Source organism: Salvelinus alpinus, chromosome 16, assembly GCF_045679555.1.
Source record: "Salvelinus alpinus chromosome 16, SLU_Salpinus.1, whole genome shotgun sequence".
In the NCBI taxonomy this organism is placed as follows: Eukaryota; Metazoa; Chordata; class Actinopteri; order Salmoniformes; family Salmonidae; genus Salvelinus; species Salvelinus alpinus.
Genome location: NC_092101.1, coordinates 20,472,409 through 20,492,656, shown reverse-complemented (window position 1 = coordinate 20,492,656; position 20,248 = coordinate 20,472,409). Strand labels below are relative to the sequence as shown.

The following is a 20,248-nucleotide window of genomic DNA, read 5'->3' as shown; positions in this document are numbered from 1 at the left end:
AAGCTCCATACATTACCCACCACTGCGACCTGTACGCTCCCGTTGGTTGGCCCTCGCTTCATACTCGTCGCCAAACCCACTGGCTACAGGTTATCTACAAGTCTCCGCTAGGTAAAGCCCCGCCTTATCTCAGCTCACTGGTCACCATAGCAGCACCCACTCGTAGCAAGCGCTCCAGCAGGTATATCTCACTGGTCACCCCCAAAGCCAATTCCTCCTTTGGTCGCCTTTTCTTCCAGTTCTCTGCTGCCAATGACTGGAACGAACTGCAGAAATCACTGAAGCTGGAGACTCATATCTCCCTCACTAGCTTTAAGCACCAGGTGTCAGAGCAGCTCACAGATCACTGCACCTGTACATAGATGGGCTGTTTACAGATGGGCTATCTACCTCATCCCCATACTGTATTTGTTTATTTATTTATCTTGCTCTTTTGCACCCCAGTATCTCTACTTGCACATTCATCTTCGGCACATCTACCATTCCAGTGTTTAATTGTAATTACTTCGCCACCATGGCCTATTTATTGCCTAAACTCCCTTATCTTACCTCATTTGCACTCACTGTATATAGATTTTCTTCAACTCTGTTATTGATTGTATGTAATGTTTATTCCATGTGTAACTCAGTGTTGTTGTATGTGTCAAACTGCTTTGCGTTATCTTGGCCAGGTCGCAGTTTCAAATGAGAATTGTTCGCAACTAGCCTACCTGGTTAAATAAAGGTGACATTTTAAAAAAAGATGGCAAAAAGAAAAGCAGACATGGAATATCCCTTTGAGCATGGTGAAGTTATTAATTACACTTTGTATGATGTATCAATACATCCAGTCACTACAAAGATACAAGCGTCCTTCCTAACTCCGTTGCCGGAAAGGAAGGAAACAGCTCAGGGATTTCACCATGTGGCCAATGGTGACTTTAAAACAGAGTTTAATGGCTGTGGTAGGAGAAAACTGAGGATGGATCAACAGCATTGTAGTTACGCCACAATACTAATCTAAATGTGAGTGAAAAGAAAGAAGCCCGTACAGAATACAAATATTCCAAAACATGCATCATGTTTGCAATAATAAGGCACTAAAGTAAAACTGTAAAAAATGTGGCAAAGGAACATTATGTCCTGAATACAAAGTGTTATGTTTGGGGCAAATCCAACACATCACTGAGTACCACTCTTTATATTTTCAAACATGGTGGTGGCTGCATCATGTTATGGGTATGCTTTTCATTTGCAAGGACTAGGGTGTTTAGGATTTTTTTTTTTTTATGGAATTGAGCTAAGCACAGGCAGACTTCTAGAGGAAAACCTGGTTGTCTGCTTTCCAACAGACACTGGGAGACAAATTCACCTTTCAGCAGGACAATAACCTAAAACACGGGGTGGGGGACAAGATGGAGGAGTGAGTGATCGCATTAAACTGAGCTCCTGAACTTTAAATTCAATTCAAGCTGTAATTTGAGTTTGATGAACACAATTGCTGTCTTTTTTGTATTTTTTTAAAATTAGTTTGATGGCTTATCGAACATCACTTTTCCACTTTGTTATACTTCAAGCAAGTTCAGACAAGATTATCTAGCTAGTAACATTAGCTGAGATGGAAGCTAGTAAAAAGGTAGAGGGAGCTGTCGTAACCGACGTAGATACTGTCAACTATGTGGAAGATTTTGACACTCCCCCAGAAGTAACGGTACCGATGTCAGAGGAATTCGTCTTCGGTACAGGTGTCCAAATAACCCCTTCGAACCCCCCCCCCCCCCCCCCCTGTACACTGCTGCTACTCGCTGTTTGTTACCTATGTACAGTCACTTCGCCCCCACCTACATGTACAGATTACCTCAACTAGCCTGTACCCCTGCACACTGACTCGGTACCGGTGCCCCTGTGTAAATATAGCCTTGTTATTCTTATTGTGTTACCTTTTATTATTACTTTTTATTTTAGCCTACTTGGTAAATATTTTCTTCTTGAACTGCAATGTTGGTGAAGGGCTTGTAAGTAAGCATGTCACGGTAAAGTCTACACTTGTTGTATTTGGCGCATGTGGCAAATAAAGTTTTGATTTGATACATTAGCTGCAGTGAAATGTCTCCATACATCAAATAATGCCCGTGGCATTTTCCTGTAAAGATTAGAAAAAAAATGAGTAAAAAACCCATTAAAACATTTGTCTTACTAAGGAGTTGTTTAAAGTGAAACATGTATGGAAACAGGTGAATTAAATTCAGTTAGCAGGCTCAAGCAAGCTAATACCCACATGGTAGCAACAACTAACTAGCAGAAATTGGTAAGTTAGAAATGATTTAAGCACACTATGCTGTAGGCTACTATTTACTAGTTAACAAAAATGTCATAATCAAAACTTACCAGATGGCATGTATTCCTTGGCTCAGACAGTGTAGAAGTGTGGGCTCAATAGCATCTCATTAGTGTGCAAGATCTTGAGAATCAGCTGTACATGTAATGGAAGAGTGTTGCAATTCCATTGAATTGGGGATAGTTTAACCAAAATATGCCAGAAGACCTAGAATGGCCTTGTGTAACCCACAAAAAAGGTTCACTGTTATTAGCTAACTTTTTTGAGGAATTTAAGCAAAATGCCCGGGCTTAACTTCCGGAGAGAGATCTCAGATGCTGGACTTCACAATGGGGTGACAAGATTGTTTTTAGCCATGGCTCATCTCATTCTGCTGGTGTGGGAATACTTTTCAGATGGTTTCCAGGTACAGTTTTAGAAAGCAGGTGTGATGAGGGTCACTGGATAACTATTGTTTTTGAATATAAAGGGTCACGTTACGTATTGGTAAATATTTATGGTTATAACATATGGCCAAAAAACTATCTTCTAACATCTATTAGTAAAGTCTTAATTGAGTTGAAAAACAAATATTCTACAGATAACATTATTGTTGGTGATTTATAATGTTGCTCCTGATGACTGGATGGATAGGTATCCCACCAGGCAGTCAGCTCATTGTTTTAATAACTTAATTCTACATTTCTGCTCCAACTTTCAACTTTCCGTTATTTGGCGTTCACAGAATCCAACTTTTAAACAATTGTCTTGGTTCAACTCTACAACTAGTGACAGACAATTAAAATCTAGAATTGATTATTGGTTGGTATCTTTCAATCTTATGAATCTTGTCAGTGACTGTAGTATTTCCTCAGCTCATCTGACAGATCATTATTCTTTCCTTTTGTTTTGATAATGAGATTTTTTAAAGCATACTGGAAATGTAAATATTTTCTTTTAAAGAATGAGTCATTTTGTTTACAATCTATAGCTCTTATCCGAGAGACCTGTCTCTATTCTGCTCTTCTACTAACAAATGGGAAATTCGATGTCTTGCCATCATTACTGGTAAAATGCTAGCTCAGAAAAGATTTTCCAAGCAGATTGATATTAACAGGCTGCTCAATAAACTTGATTTAAATTAGAATGAAAAGGCAGAGCTTGCTAAATGCCAATATGAATTGGAGGACATATACAACGATAAGGCACAGGGTGCCTTCATCCATTCAAAGGCCAAATGAATTGAAAAAGGTGAAAAAAACACATTTATTATTTATTTAATTTGGAGAGGAGTATACAGACTAGGAATAGTATTACATCCATTTATGTAAATGACACTATCTGATGATCTTGAAGTGATTTAATAAGAAAATACACTTTCCACAGTTCACTATATCAATCTCATCTTTCAGAAGGTGACTTGGATTCCTCTTTTGATTCAGTTAATAACTCTCTTAAACATTTCTTCTATAGGATTAACAAACTCTGCGATTCTGATATAGATATTACTGGGTTGGACCAAGCCATTAAACAAATACCTATAGGTACATTGACATTTTTGGCCTGATATTAAGAGTTATTGCTTTCGGTCTACAAAGAGGGTTTTGCTAATGCGATCTTACCACCTCCTTTGAGACAGGGACAAATAGTTCTTATACCCAAACCAAAGAAGGACTCTCTTTACCTGGACAATTGGAGACCAATCATGTTGGAAACGGACTCTAAGTTACTAGCCCATGTCTATGCCAATCGGCTGAAAAAAGGCCTTGATGATATAATCAGTGAATCTCAATCAGCCTTATTAAAGGAAGGAGTATCCATAACCATATACGATTTGGTTTTAGATATTTTAGATTACAGTGATGGCTTTATATAAAAATAATATACTTTTTTTTTTAAGGCTTTTGACACCTTAGAACACATTTTTATTTAGAACTCTACTTTTGGGTTTGGGGAGAATTTCTGTAAAGTGATAAGGATGATATATAATCATATTAGCAGTTCGTGGCTATGAGTAATGGCACATCCCCTCGTTTCTCTATTGCTAGAGGAATTAGACAGGGTTGTCCAATCTCCCCTCTATTTATTATTTTAGCCACAGATTTACAAGCTGTATTTCTTAACATATCTGAGGATTTAAAAGGGATCTGTATTTTTGGTAAAGATGTATAAATATCAGTCAATTTGCAGATGATACTACCCTTTTTCTAAATGATAGAGTGGCTATTCCCTTGGCTATCGACAGTATTAAGAAATTTTCTCTGGCCTCTGGGTTGACTCAACCTTAACATGTGATCTCATGCCAATTCATTGCTGTGACTCTGTCAACATTGCCTCCATACCTGTTAATAAGGAAGTTAAATATTTAGGAATTGTTATCACTAAAAATGTTTCAGATAGACTCTTTAAACATCGATAATAGGATTAATTCCATGAGAGTTTCATTAAGTCAGTGGCTGCAACGTGATATCTCAATTATGGGTTGTAATCAATCAAATTTATTTATAAAGCACTTTTTAAATCAGCCGATGTCACAAAGTGCTGTATAGAAACCCAGCCTAAAACCCCAAACAGCAAGCAATGCAGATGTAGAAGCACGGTGGCTAGGAAAAACTCCCTAGAAAGGCAGGAACCTAGAGGAACCAGGCTCTGTGGGGTGGCCAGTCCTCTTCTGGATGTGATGAGTGGAGATTATAACAGTACATGGCAAAGATGTTCAAACATTCATAGATGACCAGCAGGGTCTAAATAATAATAATAATAATAATAATCACAGTGGTTGTAGAGGGTGCAACAGGTCAGCACCTCAAGAGTAAATGTCAGTTGGCTTTTCATAGCCGAAAGTTCAGAGTTAGAGACAGCAGGTGCAGTAAAGAGAGAGTCGAAAACAGCAGGTCCGGGACAAGGTAGAACGTCCGGTGAACAGGTCAGGATTCCATAGCCGCAGACAGAACAGTTGAAACTGGAGCAGCAGCAAGACCAGGTGGACTGGGGACAGCAAGGCGTCATCAGGCCAGGTAGTCCTGAGGCATGGTCCTAGGGCTCCGGTCCTCAGAGAGAAGAGCGAAAAAAAAAAAGAGAATTAGAGGGAGCATACATGAATTCACACAGGACACCAAGACTAATGGTTTATCTAGAATAATTTTCCCAAGTCGGTCACTTTTTCTTTCTTCTAGTAACATAAAAAAGTTAATTATGTTATTTAGATTTGTTTGGGGGAATAAAACGCATTCTATTTGTAAATCACAATTAGTGAAAGACTATGATCATTGAGGCTATTGATTTTGAGTTGTTGGTGGGAGCTTTTAGAATTAAGTGGTTGAAATTGTCTGTCTAATCCTACCTCTATGTGGTATCATATCCCTAACAGTCATTTTTAATAAACTTGGTGGACTTGAATTCCTAATGAAATGTGATTTTGACCCTCAAATTACCTGTGAAATTGTCTGTTTCACCAGCAAATGTTATTTTTCTGGAAAATGATATTCAAGCACAATTCTTTCCCCCCACAAAACATTGATTTGGAATAAGAGTTATTCAAATTAATAGGAAATCCATTTTCAAGGTCTTTGGTTTGACAAGGGTATTCATTTTGTATGTGATTTGGTAGACAACATTGGGGAGTTTTTGCTATTTAATGAGTTCATTGGTAAATTTCAGATTAATATTACTCAGAATATATGAAGGTTTGCAAAGCAATTCCACTTCCTTTACTTGGACTTATTAAGAACACTTTGTTATATTATGAGTTTGTTCTCTCTCTTCCAAGTTTACAAATTAATGACTCAAATCTTTTGGATAAAAAATGCAAAAATAAGTGGATACGATTGGAAGTTAGTGAAGTAATTTTTGGTGACTATAATTCAATATATTGCTATGGAAGTGACCAACCCATGCTATGGTCAAAAGCGACACCTTTTACCTTGTCCAGTTATCCCAAAAGTTAAAGGAACTCATTTTGGAAAATATTTTTAAAAGATTACATTTTAACAAATTGCTTGTTTTTTTTGTTCCTTTGATTCAGAATCTATAGAGTTTATTTTTTGCATGCCGCTATTCTAGTAAACTATGGATTGAAATTCATGAATCGTTGTGTGTAAAATCTCCAGAATTACCTATGTTTACCTTTTGATTATGTTAAATGGCATTATGCCTATCCTTGTAATTCCGATCATAACTATTTTATTAACATTTATTATTCTCTTGGCCAAATATTATATTCACAAATGTAAATGGGGTGGAAAAAATCTGTATTTTGTAGTTTTTTTTCATTGAACTATTACAATTTTATAAATCCCTCAAACTTGTGAAACTTAAAGTAGGCAAAATTATTAGTCATGTCGCTGAATGTCTGTTAATGTCTCATTGCCTTGTCACATATTAATGATGTCCTGAATTATTAAAAAAAATAATTTGGGGGGGGGTGGTTCGCCTGGTGTTCTATTTAATTTTTTTCATTGTATTCACAGGAATGTCCCTGTATTGATGTGTAATATTGTTATTGTTGTAATAATAAAATATTTAAAATTAAATAACCTAAAACATAAGACCAAATATACACTGGAGTTGCTTACTAAGACGTAATTGAATGTTCCTGAGTGACCTAGTTACAGAACTTTACAAATAATTGCATGTGTGGGGCACAGAGACAAGGTAGTCATTCAAAAATCTAGATGTTTTTACTTCATTTGTAAAAAAAATAATAATAATAAAAAATAAAAAAAATTGTGTCCAGTGACACAATATCTCAATTTAATCAATTTTAAATTCAGGCTGTAACACAGCAAAATGTGGGAAAAGTTAAGGGGTATGAATACTTTCTGAATCAATGTGGAAATGTTATGGCATTTGCTCTATTGGTTTTGTTGATAGACTATTTGAGCATAATGTAGGCCTATTAGCCACTTTCTGAAACTATAACTTAGTGTGTACAGCTCTGTGTTCACAGTTAATGCGCGCCGGAAGTTACACAGAATGCTCGCAAAAAATGTGTTTCTGCTCACAAGACCTGTAATTTGCTCAATGCTGAAAAGAATTTGAGCGAACATTGGTCCTGTCCTAGTTGATGTATGAGGGAAGTTCCATTTCAGAGCTGGTGCTATAACCTCCTTAGTTACTGTTGAATGTGGCTGATGAGAATACCACCTCCCTGGATGGGATACAGTGATGAGTGAGTGAAATGTTTAATGTAAATATTTTGGGGACTTTTCAAGCTACAGAGAGAAGATGTACAGAAAGGGAGAGGGGCCCTGAAGAGCTTAATTAAAGCGCTGAAGCCGTGGGTTTATGATATTATCCGTGGCCTCCCTCTGTCCAGCCACACCACGCTCCTTTTGTTCCAGCCTCCTTTCATCTCAGCGAAGCCTTTAAGACATGCCAATTAACCTTTCAGCGTGCTGGGTGGACATCTTGGTGTCTTTGTGCTCGCCTCCCCCTGGGCCTTTGTGTTGCCTTGTCTGTGGATGGGCACATGGGCTCCTGCCTTTATCTGCCCGGTGCATTTCTGTCACTCTCACAGCGCTATGTGTGTGCGTTTTTAATGTTAATGCGCTTTTCTCTTTGTGAGCAAACAACGATCTGTTAACTTTATACTAGGAGGATTATTAATGGTAATTGAAATTTACAAAGCAAATAAAGGTAACAAGTGTACAAAGGACAAATCAAGGTGTAGTTTCAGGAAGAACGTATTCCTCACCCTGCATTCAGTGGAAACAAAGCTGTAGATTTTGTATTTGAACATTTGTTCAAGCAAGCAATGCATGAATTACCTCCACATCCATCTTCATTGGCTTTGGCTTCCATACTTGCATTTATTAATGTCAAAGTAGATTTTTGATGAGACAAATATCCTGCTATCAGCCATGCCAATGAAGCCTGCCGTTGAATCTGAGTTGAATGATACAATTAGTAATAAAAACTTCAGCCTGGAACCACATTAAGAAGTAAATGTGTGTTGGGGCAACGTTAAGGAACCTCAGTCCCAGCCTGCTCCTCTCTCTCTTTCTCTATCTCTCCTCTGTCTCCAGCACGCTGTTTTTCCTGTGTGGTAAAACTGGGGAGGTAAAACACTTGTTTGTAGGGGCAGGGGAATTCTCCTTTTTGTTTTGGAGTTCAGTGTTTAAGCTGTTGCTGGGGCAACGGTAAACACGGTTGCCATGGTGATTCTTGGAAGCAAAAACATATCATGTGATTGAAGGAAAGCCTATACTGTGCTGGGCTGTAACTGGAGACAGGGAGCATGTCCTGCCAAAGGAGAATCTCTGGGCATGGTGTGAATCATAGTGAAGAGAGACACTGTACCACAGAGCACTGATAGACAAAACATACAGGACGCTCACTGCTGTCTATGTGCTATTAAAACCTACTGTAGGGTTTCTGTGGCCTTTGTTTCTGGTCTCTTTGTTGTGTAACGTTTATATAAAATACTTTTTTACAAATTCTCACTGAAGTTGTCTCCTTTTAGCCCATACTGGAAATTTGTATAGTGAGTTAGTAAATCTTAAGTATAATAAATCTGTCATGGATCTGTTACAGTGGAGTGTTGATTAGTGTGTAGCACATGCTCATAGCTCTAAGTTAGAGTTCAAACAGGAATGAGGAAGTCATGTGTGGGTGGGGAGTTGAGCCTGCCAATGTCACAGGGAGCTCTTATAGCGCACACTATAATCATTAGGGCCAGGTTGATACTAGTATCGCCATATGTTTTCCATGGAAAAAATGAAAACCCGAAGCAGACAACTCTTTGGTTCTTTCAAAACCTGCTGTTTGCAAAATATTGTTTGTTTTAGCTTTGTAAAATAAATGTGACTCGATGACAACATAATTGTTTCCAACGTTAGGGCTGTTTTCCTAAAGAAGTTAAATCCGCCTCATGTTTTGTTTCCTTGCCATGATACCGCGATACTGGTATTGTCCTTGCCCTATAACCCATGTTATTAAAAAACAAACATTAAATTCATATTAGAGTTTCATTCGTAGTCACTCTCAAATATGGTCCTCGTTGTGGATGGGATCAATGGGTTGGAAGGAAGGCAGTGTTAGGCTTGGCCTCGCACTCAAACTGAGGGTTCAGTTGGGAGGCTGCTGCAGAGAAACATTGTTGTGTGTCTGGTTGCCATGGCTCCACTTGGTGTGTTTTGTCATTCCCCATCCTCCACTCCTCTCCTCCCCTAGGCTACTCTGGACGTGGTCATGAACCTCCAGTTCCACTACATTGAAAAACTGTGGCAGACCTTCTGGTTTTCAACAGCGCCATCTAGTGACGGAACCACCACCATCCCCAACAGGTCAGACCACTAAAGTACTCTATTTGAATTAGGAAAAACATGCAGGTATTATATGCATGTTTTCTGTGATTTAAAACTGTGCTGTTAGTGATTGTATGCTATGTGTGTCTGTAGTGATGAGGACATGGAGGGGGTGATCCCCAGGCAGAAGCTGATTGCTCTGTGCAAGTATGAGCCTGTCAAGCTGTGGATGAGGAGCTGTGACCACATCTTGTACCAGGCCTTGGTGGAGATCCTCATCCCTGACGTGCTGCGCCCTGTCCCCAGTACGTTCACCTGAATACCTTCAACACTATTACTACACTTCATCATTGCTACTCCAAGTCAAACACATACTCCTCCCCAGTCATTTATATTTATCCAGGTTCTGTTTTGTATTGCAGGCACTCTCACTCAGGCCATCCGCAACTTCGCCAAGAGTCTGGAGGGCTGGCTGACCACAGCTATGAGCGACTTTCCCAATGAGATTGTCCGCACCAAGGTACAGAAAATGCTCCAACATTCTGATAGTGTCCCTGGATACTCCCAGATACAGTAGTAACGGTACACTGAGAGACATTCCCTGGTGAAGTCAATCACCTCTCCCCTGTGCATTTTCTAGGCAGCGGTGGTGAGTGCATTTGCCCAGACCCTGCGTCGGTACACCTCTCTGAACCACCTGGCCCAGGCGGCCCGCGCCGTGCTGCAGAACACCTCTCAGATTAACCAGATGCTCAGCGACCTCAATCGTGTCGACTTCGCCAACGTACAGGTACGCCTCTACCTATCAACAACTGTTGATAGTTCTGACTGTATGTCTATTCGTATGTGTTTGTACATATTATTTGTATGATGTGTTTTGTGTGTGTTGGTAAACAGGAGCAGGCGTCGTGGGTGTGTCAGTGTGATGAGAGCGTGGTCCAGCGGCTGGAGCAGGACTTCAAGGTGACCCTGCAGCAGCAGAGCTCTCTGGACCAGTGGGCCGCCTGGCTTGACAACGTGGTCAACCAGGTCCTTAAGCCCCACGAAGGTAGCCCCAGCTTTCCCAGGGCCGCACGACAGTTCCTGCTCAAGTGGTCCTTCTACAGGTACGGACCCAATCTATAAACAGTGCATTCTGAAAATATTCAGACCCCTTGACTTTTTTTACAGCCTTATTCTAAAATGGGTTTAATCATTTTTTCCCCTCATCAATCTACACACAATTCCCCATAATGACAAAGCGAAAACAGGTTCTTCGAAATTTTTGCACATTCATTAAAAATAAAAACAGATCTCTTATTTACATAAGTATTCAGACCCTTTGCTAGGAGACTTGAAATTGAGCTCATGTGCATCCTGTTTCCATTGATCATCCTTCAGATGTCAAAAACTTGATTGGTCCACCTGTGGTAAATTTAAATTGATTGACATGATTTGGAAAGGCACACACCTGTTTATATAATGTCCCACAGTTGACAGTGCATGTCAGAGCAAAAACCAAGCCATGAGGTCGAAGGAATTGTCCTTAGAGCTCCGAGACAGGATTGTGTCGCGGCACAGATTTGGGGAAGGGTACCAAAACATTTCTGTAGCATTGAAGGTCCCCAAGAACACAGTGGAAATCGGGGGAGAAGGGCCTTGGTCAGGGAGGTGACCAAGAACCCGATGGTCACTCTGACAGAGCTCTAGAAGTAATCTATACATGGGAGAACTTTCCAGAAAGTCAACCATCTCTACAGCACTCCACCAATCAGGCCTTTACGTTAGTGGCCCTACAGAAGCCACTCCTCAGTAAAAGGCACATGAAAGCCCGCTTGGAGTTTGCCAAAAGGCACCTAAAGACTCTGACCATGAGAAACAAGATTATCTGGTCTGATTGAACTCTTTGGCCTGAATGCAAAGCATTGCGTACGGAGAAAACCTGGCACCATCCCTACCGTGACACATGGTGGTGTCGTGACTTGACTTTAACATTAATCTGAAGACTGTTATTTATCTAAATAACGATGTTTAATTGTTACCCGATTTTTGTTTTCATTATTCATGTAACAATTAACTCATTCGAATCTGGGGCACCACGAGAGCGATTCTTTAGAGTTACCATCTCCCAAATTAAACTCTAAAAGGTCTTTACCTATCACGCCTATAAATAGTCAACTTATCAATCATAACCCTGTATCATATCATCATTTTGTAAAATACTTGCATCTGCAAAAACCAGAGCCTTACTTATATTCAGTACTACACAAATTGGTTTAATTTATTTACAAGCTAATTAAATGTGAACATAGGATAAACACACACTGTACTGGTTATTGACTGGAGACGTAATACGCTGAAGACAGGTCCCTAGCGGAATGACCACCACGTGAATGCTTGTTAACCTCTCTAGGGTATGTGGGACGTTAGCGTCCCACCTCATCAACAGCCAGTGATACTGCGGGGCGCCAAATTCAAAACAACAGAAATCCCATAATTTAAATTCCTCAAACATACAAGTATTTTACACCATTTTAAAGCTACACTTGTTGTAAATCCAGCCAAAGTGTCCGATTTCAAAAAGGTTTTACGACGTAAGCACACCAAACGATTATGTAAGGTATGAGCCAAGTCACAGAAAAAGACAGCCATTTTTCCAGCTAAAGAGAGCATTAACAAAAAGCAGAAATAGAGATAAAATTAATCACTAACCTTTGATAATCTTCATCAGATGACACTCATAGGACTTCATGTTACACAATAAATGTATTTTATGTTCGGTAAAGTTCATATTTATATCCAAAAATCTGAGTTTAGGCAAGACTCTACTGTATCACTTGGCAAATGCCTGAGAAAATGCATAGCGCCACATTAAAATGAATGACTATGAAAATTACTATAAAATCAAACTTTCATTAAATCACACATGAAAGATATCAAATTAAAGCTACACTGGTTGTGAATCCAGCCAACATGTCAGAATTCAAATAGGCTTTTCAGCGAAAGCATACGATGCTATTATCTGAGCATAGCACCATTGTAAACAAAAGAGAGAACATTTCAACCCTGCAGGAGAGACACAAAACGCAGATTAAAAATATAATTCATGCCTTACCTTTGACGAGCTTCTGTTGTTGGCACTCCAATATGTCCCATAAACATCACAAATGGTCCTTTTGTTCGATTAATTCCGTCGATATATGTCCAAAATGTCCATTTATTTGGCGCGTTTGATCCAGAAAAACACCGGTTCCAACTTGCTCAAACATGATGACAAAATATATCAAAGGTTACCTGTAAACTTTGCCAAAAAATGTCAAACTACTTATGTAATACAACTTTAGGTATTTTATAACGTTAATAATCGATAAAATTGAAGACGTGATATGTGTTCAATACAGGATTAAAACGATATGTAGCATGCCTTCTGTTTGATTGAAACGCATGTCTAGGACACCAGGAGTGCCTCGACTTCAAGATGGCCGTATTTCTTCATTACACAAAGGAATAACCTCAACCTATTTCTCACAACTGTTGACATCCAGTGGAAGCCGTAGGAACTGCAAGCAAGTTGCTTAGAAATCTGGTTTCACAATGAAAACTCATGGAAAAGACAGTGACCTCAAAAAAATTAAAAACCTGAATGGTTTGTCCTCGGGGTTTCGCCTGCTAAATAAGTTCTGTTATACTCACAGACATGATTCAAACAGTTTTAGAAACTTCATAGTGTTTTCTATCCAAATCTACTAATAATATGCATATCTTATCTCCTGGCGATGAGTAACTGGCAGTTGAATCTGGGTATGTTTTTCATCCAAACGTGAAAATGCTGCCCCCTACCCTAGAGAAGTTAAAGAAGAGATGGAGAGGGAGAGAGAGGGACAGAGACACTTAACATTACCACATTCAGAAACTACTCTCACGTACAATAACCATATATTTTGCACACAAACCACTGTCCGCTTTGAGCATGAAATCATGAATGCATTTACGTGAAATGCCTGGGATCTCTCGGTGAATGGGCCAGTCTTGATAAGGGGGTTGAGCCTTTTTACGGCATGCTTGTAAGGCTCTGATTGTCCAAAATGGTGCCAACAACTCTTCTACTGTTGTCCTTCTTCGTAGTTGCCCGGTATCCTGTGACTTGTCATCTAGTCCTGAACAGAACTACAGAGTTGATTTTCCTTCCATTCGCTCTTGAAGATGTTTCTTTGAAGATGATTCCCCAGTGGGGGGGATGAGAGTAGCGTAATACGATGCTTTGAGCAGAGCAACAGGATGGTCCTACTTAAATTCACTTTCAAAGATACCTTACTTAGGACAGCTAATCAGTCGTACCAGTGATTGTCCGGGAGGCGATTTTGTTTTTAGACTCCAACTCTGGTTGAGATTCAAGCTTCAAACCATTTTAAACGTGTAGCTGCGGCTTCACGCTTTTTCTGGTTCAATGTGGGGTTTTTCTTAACCCATTTATACCTTTTGCTCGAAAGGGGCGGTTCCCTGACCTCACTTCGGGGTGGTGATTACTCACTGTGCAAAATTATTGAAAATAATTCTCTTAACTTGTCAAATCACATCCCCCCTCAACAAAAACACTAATTTTTCAGATTACATGCACAACCCATAGTATGGTAACTTCAGCTATATAGTGTGTATTTTCCAAGTTACAGTATTTCCTTTATAACATTTTTAATGACATCACAAAATGATATTAGTGTTCTATAGATTGCATCTTACCATTCCCCACGTTCCTAGTTTGAAATATTGTTCCAGTATTCGCTTTTGAACATGTTACCTTTTTCCCGCTGAGACTGTTATGTTGAGACAAAGAACATTTCTTTGGTGAATTTTGAGAGAACAGGCCTGGATCTTCTCCCTTGATTTACAACAGGATGTGAATGTCAATCCCTACTAGTTTTATCCTTCCCCCCTCTACGTGTGAAAGGGGTTCTGATTGAAGCTCAGGACCTCAGACTGGGGCGAAGGTTCACCTTCCAACAGGACAACGACCCTAAGCACACAGCCAAGACAATGCAGGAGTGGCTTCCGGACAAGTCTCTGAATGTCCTTGATTGGCCCAGCCAGATCCCAGACTTAAACCTGATTGAACATCTCTGGAGAGACCTGAAGAGATCTGTGTAGCAACGCTCCCCATCAAACCTGACAGAGCTTGAGAAGATCTGCAGAGAAGAATGGGAGAAACTCCACAAGTACAGGTGTGCCAAGCTTGTAGCGTCATACCCAAGAAGACTCAAGGCTGTAATCGCTGCCAGAGGTGCTTCAACAAAGTACTCAGTAAAGGGTCTAAATAGTAAATGTGATATTTCAGTTTTTTGATTTTTTATAAATAAGCTAAAATAAAGGTTTTTGCTTTGTCATAATTGGGTATTGTGTATAGTTTGATGAGCAAAAAAAAATATTTGATCAATTTTAGATTAAGGCTGTAACGTAACAAAATGTGGAAAAACTCAATGAGTCTGAATACTTTCCGAATGCACTGTACGTAGACATTGAATCACTGTTCACTTTAATAATGGAACGCTAGTCACTTTAATGTTTACATACTGCTTTACTCATTTCATATGTATATACTGTATTCTACTGTATTTTAGTCATTGCCACTCTGACATTGCTCATCCTAACATTCATATATTTCTTTATTCCATTCTTTTACTTTTAGATTTGTATGTATTGTTGTTAATTGTTAGATACTACTGCGCTGTTAGAGCTAGGAACACAAGCATTAACATCTGCTAAATATGTGTATTTGATTTGAAATCGGATACAAATCTGATTCCTGGCCAAAATCTGACTGCGCTCTGGGAATGACTGCGCCCGGGAATGAACCCGGGTCTCTAGTAACGCCTTAGACCTCTGCGTCACTCAAGAGCCCCCCCTCAAGTGGTTTTTAGACTGTTATTCATTGCTACTCTGACAGTTTGACAAGAACATGTGGTAGCTAACTAGCCTGTTTATTGTTTACAAAAAAATGAGTGAATGTGCTGGAAAGCTAAACAGCTAGCTAGTTGACTGCTGCGCCTAGCCAAAAAAGTGTTTTCTAACCCTATGATTTTGAACATTCACAGTAACTGGGAAACTTCCATGGAAGGCATTGTTGTCACCTTAGCTTGCTACATAACTTCTGAGTGATAGGAACCACAAGCACCACCACTAGCCTACACGACTGCACACCCATCGTTACTATGACAACTAGTGTAGGCTTGTCAGCAAATGATTGCTGTCTGAACACACACATCCGATTTGGTCAATTATAACTTCACCGTTTGGACAGTCAGTAGTCCAAAACAAAACTGATGTGATCATTAAGGCCTGCAGTGTGAACAAGGCTTTAGCTGGCCACTCCAGTCTTCTTGAACCATTCCATGGTGTGTTTAGGGTTGTTGTACTGTTGGAAGACTCACAACCTTCAACAGAGACCGTTTTTGGACACTGGGTTGAACATTGCACTCCAAAACACCTTGATAATTGGCTGATTTCATGATGTCTTGCACACGTTCAAGGCCCCCAGTACCAGAGGCAGCTAAGCAACCCCACAGCATTGAGACACCCCATGTTTGATTGTAGGGAGGGTGTTATTCTCTTTGAATGCTGACAAGTGGGCAAAATTGCCAGTAGAAAGGAGCAGCAAGCTCAGAAAGATACAGTTTATCTACAGTCATCTTGGCCAAAGACTGCAACCAAGTACTAGCTCCGTGCCAATCATTTTGTCCATGCCAACTTAAGTTTACAAATTGAAATTGGTTCTGCAATGTTGACAATCCCAATTACAAGGTGTGGGGACAAAGTTTTTTTTTCAATTTTAACTTATTTTAGAAATAGCTAATTATTTAAGAAAAGTGAGTGTGCCAATATCTTTGTTTGCCACTATATGTGCAGTATAAATGTAAAATGTAGCTGCTTTTCACCAAGGTGTGGGAGTATTTGCAGGCTGATGAATGTGGTGATTAGCTTTGTGTGGCAGGGGCACATTCAAGCTCAGTGGGGCTGTGTTAATGTAATCTCTCTCTGATGGCCCTCTCTTTCTCTCCCCCACTCCCTCCCCACAGCTCCATGGTAATCAGGGACCTGACCCTGCGTAGTGCTGCTAGTTTCGGCTCCTTCCACCTCATCAGACTGCTCTACGATGAGTACATGTTCTACCTGGTGGAGCACCGCGTCGCCCAGGCAACCGGAGAGACGCCCATCGCTGTCATGGGAGAGGTGAGTGGGAGAGCTTTTATGTACCTGTTTCCTTGAGCGATTCTGTGGAACTCCTGCAAAATTCACTGAAATAATTATGCATATTTCATCGCACACCAGGTTCCATGGTCAACGCTTTTGATTATGAGTAATATGGCCTGTTTGTTGACAGCATGTAAATCTGTATTAGTACATTACTAATCACAGTTTTCCTCTCTTCTGAAACACAGTTCAGTGACCTTAACTCGATGATGCTCATGGACAAAGGTAGGTCTACTCCCGCTGGCTCCTAGTGTCCTCGTTTTCCCTATCAGTCTCAATGTGGTATAAACCTAGACTTTACCTAGCTCTTAACTGCTGTTTTTCCCATCTTAGACCCGTCCTTCTCAGATGACATGAGTGACATAGGCAGTGACGAGGGCCGAGGGCCCAACGAGCCGGCCGTGAAAAGAGAGAGGATCGAAATCAACCACTCGCTGCAGGAAATCTGAGACCGAATGAGGTGAGGGCCATAGCCCACTACTCCAGGAGCCCTGCTGCTGCCCTGGGCCCTTCTGGTCCTGTCAGCACACAGAGTGGCTAGCCCAGCCCGCTACACAGCCAGTGTGTTCAGTGTATATAGAGAAGAGTACTAGGCTCAGCCCCTACCCTACCACACCTCCTAGTTAGTGTAGTTAAAGGGGAGGGGATCTTTATCCCAGGGGAAACAATGTATGCTCACCAAGGGGGGCTGGTTTGACCTGACAGGGGTATACAGTTCTAATTTCTCTCCGTTCACTTGTTCCCGTTTTGCAACTGTGATTCAGGATGACTTTGTGCAGTACCGATGTTGGATACGTGTAACTTCGAATGAGTGGTGTGTATCTTATCCTTTATTAGCTGTGTAATTCCAGTGCCTTAGATGATAACTCTTTAACCGCCACTACTACAGATGTCTATCTCCTCCCTCAGCTGTGCCTCTACCGCAGTATGAATGTATTGTTTCAGAACCTCAGACATTCTAAAGCACCTTTAAACCTGTAGGAGTATACTATACATGTTGCCTCTGTTGCTACTGGCAGCTCAACCCACATTGATGCAACCCACTGACGCAAAGGACTTGTCCCTCTCCCACCAGCGTGGCCACTCTTGGGTATGTCAGTAGGCCCCTAGTCTCATAGTTGATTGGAAGGCAGGGACCTCTTAACACCCTGGCCATATGAGATGATTAGTTACCTCATCCTTTTCTATGCTCTGTTCTTTTGAGGCACTATAAGAGAGAGCCACTTACTGTTAATTCTACCAACTCCCCCTTTCCATGTATATATCACTTTTCATTCAAATGATAACGATTCTATGATGCCGTTTGGCAGAAACTCAATTTCAGGAGCACACAAGGCACGTCTCATTGATCCATGACTGTAGAACTTCAGGGTGTTTCTAGATGTCACGCCCCAGAGTCTAGGACAAGCCAGTTGCCTCTTATGTTGATGAGACATTTAGATATGTTTTAAAGAGTGAAAGGAGAGTGGTGGAATGTGTTCAGGAAACCACCAGATTGTACATATATATGATGATCTACCTTCTGGGTTAACTTTAGGTGTCTGGCATCCATTTTGTGGAGCTGTATGTCTGGGCCAAGTCAAATTTCTTAAGGGATGTAAAATAGTATGTATTTAACAAAACGTGAAAGAACGTTGGACCTCCGAAGCCAAAACCCTTAAAAGGAAACTCTAGTTGCATCTGTTCAGTTCAACTGATGCTGTTTGAGTTCAGATAGGCTCTCCCCCTTACCGTTACTCAAATGGACTCATTCTATATTGATTGGAAGGAAATATTCAGAATCTCCCAATCCATGTTTATTCATTCATATTGCTAACAGCTTTTGAGTCTGTTGCTCTAAGATTTTATTATATAGCCGTACAATTGTACTGTAGGAGGGCTGATTTGTGCAAAACCAACAAACTGTTCAACTTTAAAATATAACTATTTCTTAATATGATGTAAAAAATCTGTGTTCATCAATGGCCTTTGGTATCACTTGGTCTTTCCCCAATCATTTATCTCTCCCCATACTGTACTGTTTGTGTTTTTAAAGGGGATGTCCTCCTTGCTTTGATTATTTAGTGGCTGGGACTGATGTGTGAGGCTGACGTTTGTCTTCTTTTGATAATTTTCTGTGTCATCTGGTCAACACATCAATATTTAACAAACAACGTTGATATTTGGGGTGTAAATGCCCTATAAAATCGGCAGTCACTTGCCCATATTGAGAGAATTTCTATTTATGAAAAAATATAGCTGATTTAAATCAGTTGCTCTGAAGATCAGCAATATAGTGTGATTGTAATGTTTCTGCATTCGCGGTAAATATGTCTGCTCAACTGGAAATTACAACCGACATGGAGCGTTTTTCTCTAAACACTTTTGGTTGAGTTTCCCCTGTTCCCCCTCAGATTTTGTAGTAGCTATAAGAATCCTGAGCTTGAGTTATTGAAGGCTCTTTGTAACCCGTGCCTGTCACAGTACTTTGCCTTTAAGTGCGTTGGAAAGTAATTTCTGTGTACTTTGTTTCTTGTAAATCTGTTTTGACTTGGCTGAGGATCATTTTTTTATTGAACTAGATCTGGTTCTTCTGTATTTTGAACCCTTATTTTTATGTATTTTTAAACCTGTTCTTGACTACACTTTACCTAGCCTGAGGGCAGACAAGTCTGTAACAAACTGCATAGTTCAACTGTATTTTGTACTGGTCAATGTGTAATAAATTGGTATTAAACCATCTGTTTGGCCAAGCTTTTATTTCTTAAATATGTCAAATGAAACCTCTTTTGGAAAAAACAATAGGTTTACTAGCATTTGTGTCCTGGCAAATTAACTGTTATTACTGTAACCACTCAATGATTAAGTGCTCTATAAAAATAGTATCGCGTAAGTGTGATTGAAATTTAAAGGCGATGTTCCGCATTCACAGTAAACGGTGCATATGTCGGATCAATTGGAAATTACATTTCTATCACAATCTGTAACCCTTTAGCAATAGATTGAATAGAGCCCTCAGACTAGACATGCATTTTCTCCCGAAATATTCCATGGCAATTCTGTTTGACAAGTAGTATGTTTATTCATAAACGATTTCTCTTCAATAAAACCAACTTCTTATATCCAGTTTAACTGCTGATATAAAGGCACACAATGCAAACAGAACAAGATTCAGTACAAAGAGAAAAGGATTATGTACGACGCAGGGCTGAAAGATACAAAAATAATAAAGTCTAGGTCCCAAAATGAGTTTGGTCCTTAGCGGTCAGGACACCATACACAACAAGTTTGGGGGGAAAAGAGTGAGCACGATGTGTGGTCCCAAAGTCAAAACCATCCTAGTCTGTCTGTTCTCTCCCTCCTGGGCGACTAGGTTGGTATGGCCCAGAGGCCTAAAAGTGCAATGTGTACTCCAGGAACTCCCAACGGTGACCTGGTCATTCCTACTCCTCCTCACAAGGTGCAGCCTGCCATGTACTTCCCTGCCAAGGAGACAAAGGTGTGA

The 20,248-nt window shown here is 40.1% G+C and overlaps 2 protein-coding genes across 12 annotated transcripts in view; one reads left to right on the top strand and one right to left on the bottom strand.

Annotated features, from left to right (window-relative positions):
- Nucleotides 1-19,485, top strand: part of rfx2 (regulatory factor X, 2 (influences HLA class II expression)) — a 79,091-nt gene extending 59,606 nt beyond the window's left edge. For all 6 annotated transcript variants that reach the window (XM_071345306.1, XM_071345304.1, XM_071345305.1 and 3 more), the window contains 8 exons: nucleotides 9,470-9,582; nucleotides 9,697-9,848; nucleotides 9,966-10,063; nucleotides 10,184-10,333; nucleotides 10,441-10,649; nucleotides 16,590-16,743; nucleotides 16,953-16,989; nucleotides 17,098-19,485. In XM_071345306.1, coding sequence (XP_071201407.1) covers nucleotides 9,470-9,582; nucleotides 9,697-9,848; nucleotides 9,966-10,063; nucleotides 10,184-10,333; nucleotides 10,441-10,649; nucleotides 16,590-16,743; nucleotides 16,953-16,989; nucleotides 17,098-17,213 — 1,029 coding nt within the window. In that variant the 3' untranslated portion in view covers nucleotides 17,214-19,485. The remainder of the gene's footprint in view (nucleotides 1-9,469; nucleotides 9,583-9,696; nucleotides 9,849-9,965; nucleotides 10,064-10,183; nucleotides 10,334-10,440; nucleotides 10,650-16,589; nucleotides 16,744-16,952; nucleotides 16,990-17,097) is intronic.
- A 320-nt stretch (nucleotides 19,486-19,805) lies between these two features.
- LOC139541087 (F-BAR domain only protein 1-like) overlaps nucleotides 19,806-20,248 on the bottom strand; it is a 45,357-nt gene continuing 44,914 nt past the window's right edge. For all 6 annotated transcript variants that reach the window (XM_071345295.1, XM_071345299.1, XM_071345297.1 and 3 more), the window contains one exon: nucleotides 19,806-20,225. In XM_071345295.1, the coding sequence (XP_071201396.1) occupies nucleotides 20,197-20,225 (29 nt within the window). In that variant the 3' untranslated portion in view covers nucleotides 19,806-20,196. The remainder of the gene's footprint in view (nucleotides 20,226-20,248) is intronic.